Source organism: Volvox carteri (assembly GCF_000143455.1).
Source record: "Volvox carteri f. nagariensis unplaced genomic scaffold VOLCAscaffold_4, whole genome shotgun sequence".
Taxonomy (NCBI): Eukaryota; Viridiplantae; Chlorophyta; class Chlorophyceae; order Chlamydomonadales; family Volvocaceae; genus Volvox; species Volvox carteri.
Genome location: NW_003307547.1, coordinates 1232327 through 1241071, shown reverse-complemented (window position 1 = coordinate 1241071; position 8745 = coordinate 1232327). Strand labels below are relative to the sequence as shown.

The 8745-nt window shown below is 56.1% G+C and overlaps 2 protein-coding genes across 2 annotated transcripts in view; both read right to left on the bottom strand.

Moving 5' to 3' along the window:
- Positions 1-3575, bottom strand: part of VOLCADRAFT_87034 (uncharacterized protein) — a gene marked incomplete at both ends in the record, with an annotated part of 18622 nt that extends 15047 nt beyond the window's left edge. The window contains 3 exons of the mRNA XM_002946707.1: positions 659-765; positions 2088-2637; positions 3405-3575. Of these exons, the coding sequence (XP_002946753.1) occupies positions 659-765; positions 2088-2637; positions 3405-3575 (828 nt within the window). The remainder of the gene's footprint in view (positions 1-658; positions 766-2087; positions 2638-3404) is intronic.
- Positions 3576-5311: 1736 nt separating this feature from the next.
- VOLCADRAFT_56233 (uncharacterized protein) overlaps positions 5312-8745 on the bottom strand; it is a gene marked incomplete at both ends in the record, with an annotated part of 4965 nt that continues 1531 nt past the window's right edge. The window contains 7 exons of the mRNA XM_002946706.1: positions 5312-5485; positions 5825-5925; positions 6400-6533; positions 6585-6652; positions 6981-7129; positions 7653-7747; positions 8356-8458. Coding sequence (XP_002946752.1) covers positions 5312-5485; positions 5825-5925; positions 6400-6533; positions 6585-6652; positions 6981-7129; positions 7653-7747; positions 8356-8458 — 824 coding nt within the window. The remainder of the gene's footprint in view (positions 5486-5824; positions 5926-6399; positions 6534-6584; positions 6653-6980; positions 7130-7652; positions 7748-8355; positions 8459-8745) is intronic.

Here is an 8745-nt window from a genome sequence, read left to right as displayed (position 1 = left end):
GCCGCCGCCGCCGCTGCGCCCGGTACCCGGCCGGTGCATGTTTGCCCATTCAGCATGGAGCGAGTTGCGACGAGGGGGGTTGCCGGCAGCGGCGGCGGCGGCGGCGGCGTTGCCGCCACTGGCTGCCAGCAGCACCGGATGCAGCGGCGACAACGCATCTGGAGAGTTACGGCCAGAGGGTGCCGCCGAGTCTGCCGTACCACCTAGCCAGGTCCACAGGCTGCCGCTGCCGCCGCCCCCGCCGCATCCCCCGCAGCCGCTGGCGGCCATGGCGGCTTGCAGATCAGGTCCTGCTCGCGCCAGGAGCCCCATCAGGAATAGGCACCAGCTCCTGCCGTACGACGCATCGTACAGTAAATGTTTTTCACCCAAAGCCGTCAACGCATCCACCATGTGCGTTCACAGGGGACGTGGATTGTTGATGGGTTTTAAATTCCCAGGGTTTTGGATTCCCAGTAAGGGCCGGCGGCCGCGGCGTCCGTCGGCACTGGCGGAGAACTAGTTATTGGGAAGGCGTACTCCGAGAGCTTGTGTCCTTCCCCCCCCTTGCCACACCACGGCCCTTTCCCCGCACCCTCTTCTCAACATCCCTCCCTCCGCAAACTCTAGGAGACCACAGGGATCCACATCCAGACGACATACATACATGCATACATACCTGCGCCCTGCTAACGAGCTGCGACTGGACTCTGGGCTCCTGGCTGAGGTTGAATAAGGCCCCACTGGCCGCCATGCGAAGCGCCACGGAGGGGTTCCCCAGCAGGACTGTGTGCGTGTATGTATGTGTGTATGTGTGTATGTATGTGTGTATGTGTGCGAGGGAGGGGGACGAGAACACACGGGTCGGCAACGGGTCGGCCTGATTTGGTTCGACGTGAGTCGCGGGACGAAGGTGAGGGAGATGCGGATGGAAGGCTAGGTTCCGGAGCGCGGTTCCGGAGCGTGGTCGTCCATGAAGATGGGAAACAAACAAACAAACCCAAAGCGTGTGTGATTCCGAGTCCGCGGGAGAACGCACGGGAAAGGGAGTCACAAGCAAGAATGACAAAGGGTCTCGAAGTTGAAGATAGAGCGGGGGATGGACAACGGAATCTCAGATGTGGAAGGTAAGGAAGCCGTGTAGGAGGAAGGTCTTTTTGTGCGTGGGGGGGAGGGACTCAGTGTATGTATGTAAGCATGTACGTACGTACGTATGTATGTAAGCATGTACGTACGTACGTACGTATGTATGTAAGCATGTACGTACGTACGTATGTATGTAAGCATGTACGTACGTACGTATGTATGTAAGCATGTACGTACGTACGTATGTATGTAAGCATGTACGTACGTACGTATGTATGTAAGCATGTACGTACGTACGTATGTATGTAAGCATGTGCGTACGTACGTATGTATGTAAGCATGTACGTACGTACGTATGTATGTAAGCATGTACGTACGTACGTATGTATGTAAGCATGTACGTACGTACGTATGTATCTAAGCATGTACGTACGTACGTATGTATGTAAGCATGTACGTACGTACGTATGTATGTAAGCATGTACGTACGTACGTATGTAAGCATGTACGTACGTACGTATGTATGTAAGCATGTACGTACATACGTACGTACGTATGTACGTACGTACGTACGTACGTATGTACACAGGGGGGTGTTGGAAATGACCGACACTCATATACCAGTGAATCGTAGCCACAGTAATAGGACCCAACGGGGGTCCGGCGCTTTGCTGGTCTTAACAGGTTATGAGCCACGAATGGCGCATTGCGCTGCCGAGAGGTCGCCGGATCGATACCCACTGGCTGTTGCCCAGAGAATGGGAGACCGGGATGAGGCACGGGAAGGCCCGGAGCGAGAGAGTGTCGCTCACAGGGGGGTGTTGGAAATGACCGACACTCATATACCAGTGAATGGTAGCCACAGTAATAGGACCCAACGGGGTCCGGCGCTTTGCTGGTCTTAACATGTAAGCATGTACGTACGTACGTATGTATGTATGCATGTACGTACGTATGTATGTTCGTACGTATGCATGTATGTATGCATGCATGTACGTATGTGGGCCCCTTATGCCCCTTACCCATGAGGATCTGCACCAGCGCACTGGTCCCGGACATCAGCAGCGGCCGCGCCTCACTGTCACCGCTGATGCGCCACAACAAGCTACATGCCGCCCGAGCCGCCTCGTGGGGGTCCTCCCACGCGTTCAGAGCCGTCGCCGCAGCCGCAGCCGCCGCCCGATCCGCCGCCCCCTGCTGCTGCTGCTGCTGCTGGTGGAGGCCTTTACCCGCCGCGCCATCGCCGGGGCTGGGTTCTTCACCCGGCGGAGGAGCGGCAGCCGCGGAGGAAGCGGGTAAGGGGGCCGCCTCCGGCACCGCCGCCGCGCCCAAAGCTCCGGCGCCTACCCCTGCCTGGCTGCCTCGTACCAGCGATGACGGCTGCTGCTGCTGCTGCTCCTGTTGCTGCTGACCCCCCTCGAACACGGTATTGTGTACGGGCATGTTGTTGGCGACCAGGTCCAACAGGGCCTGACAGCAGCCAGGTGCGGAGGCAAGCTCCAACACGCCTCCAGGGCCGCAGCGGCTTGACTCCAACAGCACCGCCACAGCGCGCCGTTGCGCAAGGGCATCCTGAAGGTCATTTTGGGTATGGGTGTGGGGAGGAGAGGAGGGGAGGGGAGGGGAGAGAGGTTGGGAAAGCGGAATTCGGAGGTCGCCACCGCGGGAAATTATATGCCAGGGAACAAGGATTGAACTGCTAGCGTCAGTGGTGGGCGGCAGGGGAGCGGAATTCAGTGGAGCAGGGCGCAGGAGGAGGCCTGGTGGGGGTGGTGGGGGGTGAAGGTGCGGGTGGGGGGTTTGGCGGGGATTACTGCTTTAGGGTGCCGAGGTGGCAGCGGTACAAGAGTAGGGAGGTAAAAGGGAGGCGGAGGGCGGAGAGATGGGCGCTGCAAGGGAGGTGAGGCAGGAGATGGGGGATATTAAGAGAGCAGCAGCATCGGCAAGGGGGTGCGGGTAATGCTGCAGGTTAGGAAGGTGGGTAGTCTGGGGTAAAGTGGGTGTGTTGGTGGCGGTTTGGTTGATTTGGATATGCACCATCCGGAAAGAGTGATGTGGGTCCAAGCTTGGACCTGACATGATAGCTCTTGATGTCCTCTAAAAGGCCATGGATATCGGTTTCAGGTTGTAACCCCAACGAATTCTGAGTTTTGCTCTGTTTTGTAAGCCAGTTTTGAATGGGAGGTGGGAGTCCTGGTAGGGTGTTGGTGAGCATTTGTGAAGCGCATGCGTGTTTTCACTTACTTCTTACTCAAAACCGCATGACAGGCATGACCGGCTTCCCAACCCCGCCCCTTACCCTCGCAGCCGAGGGACATATGGGTGGGATGGACGCGTACCTTACTGCGCAGCGCGGCACACAACGGCTGCAGGAGGCCCGCCTGATGTATGGCAGGTAGTGCCAGTCGCTGCTGTGAGAGCGCCTCCAGGAGCTTCGCGCAAGCCTCTTTGCCATGAGGGGAGGCTGGAAGCTGCTGTGCCCATTTCAGCAAAGTCGCTTGGTCGTTCATCCTCTACCGGCACACAAACCAAGCGCAATAAGTTTCGATGATTCATGATATCATTGATGTTCGTTGAAATTTACATCGTGCCACGATTGGAGTAACTCGCAACCACATGTGCCATGAACATCGGTAAGCTTCGGGTAAGTGGCTGGCCAGAAAGTTAAGGCATATTTATTTACTTAGATATCCGACAGATGTGACGCTGCATATCTAATTGCTGTCTGAGGGAAGTCCTCGACAGTCGGTCGTACGGAAACGCGGGAAAAAGCGGTTGCTGCTTATTTTCAATAGAGCCTGTTAGGCACAAATTGCGTTGTAGAGGACTACGCAGCCTCTGCAAGGTGTTGGTTCCATATATAGTGCAAGATGTCTCTGTTGACGGGCAACCCACATCTCATAGATATTGTGGACGACGATTGGGCACGAGATACCCTTCCCAACGATAGTAAGATCTCGCCATATGGGCGTCTCGGAAGTCCTGTAGAGGAAACAAGGCAGCTAACTGTCACTATCGGTATACCACCTGTGGTCTTTCGTGGCTGCAGGCATCCCGCTGCCAGAGGGCGCTGTGGTGTTGGATGATTCGGACGAAACCACTGGAGACAGTAAGCAAGAGATCAAGCGAAAGCAAAAATGGACAGAGCTCGCTATCCAGCCCCACTAAGCACGCCCTAACAGCCCGCAAGCGCGGTATTGAGCTGACTGGAGGAGCGACTCAAGGGAAACTGTATTGTTACAAGCGGCGGAGAGTTGCAAGTTGTCCAGTCAGGACTAGCTGCCACCGTGTAACTCGTCGAGACTCCGCTGGCATACCCTCCCGGCGCCCTCGTTCCGCACACGCCTGAATCCCGGCGAATCCCTTCCAATCCCTTCCCAATTGGTACTTCCCGCCATAATTCCCACATTATTTATGCAATATATCATCAGCATGGAGCTTACCTTCCTTATGAAGCCATATGGAAGTCGTCCTCTCATGAAACTAAATCTTAGCGACACACATCATCAGTCCCCCCACCCCCCAATACCAAGCCAGCCCTGATATCTTTCTTGTTTTGCCCAGCATCTCAGCTGTCAGGCACCTCCCACGTAAAGCCCTCTCCCAAATGGTCGCGTAGGGCATCCACAATCCCTCCTGTTGGTTAGGAATACGACATGACGGCGAATACGGCAACGATGAGAACGGTGGGTAAACGTAGAGTTAAGGATAACCCAGAAGATGTGCGCATGCGTGTGCATTACTTGAGAGGAGGCGTGTCGTATCTGCGGAAAGAGTAAAGAGAGGGCCTTTGTAGGTAAGTCAGTCTAGAAGATGGGGAGGCAACGCGCGTAGAATACCTGCTCGTTGTAAGTTCTCGCTGTACGAGAGAAGCGTACGCGAACACACTGCGATATTGTTGACGAGGGTGTTGTGGACACGACCACGGAGTGCACCGGTTTCTTAGTGCTCAGCCTTCTTACGTCGTCACAACAACAACAGCCTTCTTGCGCTGCGCTGGATACCATAACGCGGGCTACAGACCTGTCAGCATCCGCTTGGCTGCAGGTCATCGTAATGATTTCCCCCCTGGGCCCGGGGCCTGTAAGCTCCACACCACCCGCATCCATGCCATGTAAACGGTATACATCCTCACCCCGCCCGCTCAGTCTTAACTCACCTCGTGGCTCACCTCTTCTGGCACACGCACATACGTGGACAAAACCCTTGCAACCCACCACCACCCCGGCACCTCTGGCTCGAAGACCTAATCACCTGGTATAAGGTCCTCCCCAGCCAGCAGGTTGGCCAGCTTGCCCACAAGCAGGATCTGGTCGTGGTCATTGAGCTTCGTGGCCAAGGAGAGCACGTCACCCAGCGTTACCTCCGGCTTGGAGATGTAGCTGTAGTAGTAGCAGTAGGCGAAGACAGCCATCAGAATCTGGAGCAAGACGAGCGGGGTCGCGTACGGCCCAGAATGTTCACAAAGTCACGAAGTGACTAAGTGACAAGGTTGACAGCACTTGGGTTGTATGGGTCCCCCGGTTACAGACCGTTAAAGGGTAACGTAACTTCAGGAGGTGTCACACCGGTGAAGGAATCACACATACACACACACGCGCGTGTCTGGCACGGACGGGGATAGATTTCCACCCAGATGCCGGGGCACAGCCGGGCACCATTCCAGCATTCAAGGAACGGTGTCGAGTGCTCGAGTTGCCAATCCACCGATTAGGAAGCCGGCGAGGCCGTGGTGGGGCGCTCTAAGCCCGCAACCCACCTGGCAATCGAAACGATCGGTCACTCCACCATGGCCTGGAATTGTATCTCCAAAGTCCTTCATATGGAAGGCGCGCTTGAAGCCGCTGGCGAAGAAGCCACCTGCGAAAATACACACACACACATGGGACAGCAGCCCGTTGGCAAAGAAGAATATGATGAGAACGATGGGAGGAGGTGGACAACAAAGCAGCCCAGGAAAACTGCCAATGTTTCCGCGCTGTTCGTTGACCGCTGTGTTGAACGACAAGCCCACGGGCCTGACTGGCAGGAGGCAAAAGTAAAGACAAAAACACGGTCCCCATGCAACCCCCGACGGCCCCGCGCCTTTGTAACCCCCCACCTCCACGTTTCTTAAAACTCTCGCTCCTGCAATCCTCACCACCCAGCGAAAGCCACAACCCCACAGGCGCAAGTTTTTTCCTCACAGGTGCAAGCCCACCAGCAACCGGTCAGTGAAACCAGTACCCATGGGCCTACCAGCAACAGGTCAGTGAAACCAGTACCCATGGGCCTACCAGCAACAGGTCAGTGAAACCAGTACCCATGGGCCTAATAGCCTGGGGGGGCTCTCACCAAATGGCGCAATGATGGACGCAAAGGACGCCAGTGACAGCGCGTGCAGCTGGATGGGCGCAACGGTGAAGGTAAGCTCCCCCAGCCAGTGCCGCAGACCGGCCGGCAGTGCCTCGAACATCAGCCCCAGGTAGCTGACCGCAATCGCAGGTAGTTTGGATAGCAGGTCGTGCGCCAGGTCAGACAGCGCAAAGGTCTCCGGCACGAACACCTCGTCCGGAACGCAGTCCAAGCCCTTGAACACCGTCAAATCCTGTACCCGTGTGTTGGTGGTGGTGGTGTGCACAGGGCACGGGACGCAGGGTGCAGGGTGCAGCGACACGAAGACCCTAGGGTTTGAGTGATGGAGTTCAGATGCTTGCCCTTCCCAGCAGTATGAGCAGGATGAGCAGCCCGCACCTGGGTCGTCATTCATAACCCCCTAGGTCTATCCCTAGCTATTAGTTGTACTGTTCCTAGACTATTTTCCTAGGCATTTCTTTAATGGCTGCACGCAACGCATTGTGTTTTTTTTTGTGTGTCTATGTGTGTGTGTGCACGTGCACTGGACGTGAAGATTAGAAATGCGGTCTGCTACCTACCTTGCGTGGGCACGTCAGCCACTTGTATTTGCTCATGACGGCCGCCAGGAAGAAGGCGATGACCAGGGTGCCCAGGAAGCCGCCGATGAAGCCCTCCCAGGTCTTCTTGGGAGATAGCTTGATCAGCGGCGTGCGACCGAAGAAGAAACCTGCGCACATACATACATACATACATTGGTAGGTTAAGGCCTGACTTCTGCTCCCGGAGCGTCCGGGTTCAAATCCGCCTGCCGTCCCCACGGTGTGTGAGGGGTGTTGACATGGGAGGTGGCCCCCCATCTTGTGGACGGTGTAGGGCATGATAATATCAACTTGCGAGTTGACCAGGAACTAAATTGAGGAGCCGATAACCCGCTAGGTTTGGTTGGATGCTGGTGGTGAGTTGCTGAACCCAACAAATACATTCTGAAGTCGGATGGGGTGAATGGACTAGGGTGCCCCTCTCACAGGGAAGAGCAGGGAACTGCCTCCAAGGGAAAGGGGGCCGCTGGTGAAGCTATACCACCCTGTAACATACATACATACATACATGTATTTAACATATATTTTAACACACCAAAGTCCGCATAGATAGCTAACCAAAACGCTTATCAATAAGAACAGATCAGCACGCACTGCTATTCACCGGTGTGGTCCGTCGCAGCCTTCCTTGCAACCTCAACCTTAGCTCACCGGCCAGGTAGGCGCAGATGTCGTTGGCGACGATGAGGAAGGCGGGCAGCACGTACCAGATGAGCCCGGAGAAGATGTTGGACACGAAAAACGACCTGACGGCGAGTATGATAGTATGAGAGATCGGCGACAACATTGTGAGAGAGTGAGTGTGAAAGTGGGGGCCTGGGGCCCGGCAATGCCGGGAGGATGGGGAGGACGGGGGAGGCAGCGGCAGCGAGGCGCGGTAAGCAGACGCCTGGCCGTTGCCAGCCCCCCCCCCACCGCTTGCGGTCGAAAAAAGGTAAGGAAAGGAAAGGAAAGGGCAATGCGCAGCTGCACACGCACACTCCAGGGTCCTCGAAAAGGAAAAAGAAAAACAAGAGCAAGCGCAAGAAGTACTAAGAAAGAGATAGCGTCCTTCTCCATTTCCTCGGCGCGCGTGAGGCTCCTAGGCCACGGATCCGATGGCCATCTCCCCCTTCACAGCGGCGAATATTTTCAGTAGCCACAGCAAACCATCTCCCCGGAATGTGTCCTGAACCCTTCGCCTCAGAGCTTCCCACTGCTTCCGAAACCTATTCCGGCGTTGTTGACCTGGTAGCAGTGAGGAGAAGCTCAGGGCTAGTGAAAGTAGTAGCTGAGGAGGAGAGCTGGTAGTACCCAGTGAAAGTAGTAGCTGAGGAGGAATACTTGAAAGCGGTGCTACCCTCGACCGACTTACGTGGGCACTGTGGTGATCAGGATGATCATGTGCGTCCAGGCGTAGTGTGCGAACTGGTGCATGTACACGCCCTTTTTCAGGCTGAGGACGAAGCCCACAAAACCTGCAAAGGTAGAGTGTGAGGGCGGCCACGGAAGACGGGGGTAAGACAAACCACTGACGGTGGAAGCAGAGGTACCAGAGAGATATAGACGGTACATAGTCCAGAGGGTACAGCCACGGCGGAAGGGTAGCAACACTGGGGGGGGGATATGGGGGGGGAGAGCAGCGGGGAAGGGCCGTGGCGGCGTGGAAAGGGCTTGGAAGCATTTCACTTCCATGCCGCGGGGGTTCCACGCTGGTGATCCTTCTCCAGTGCGTAAAGCCACTGGGTGCACTGCAGCGCTTTCC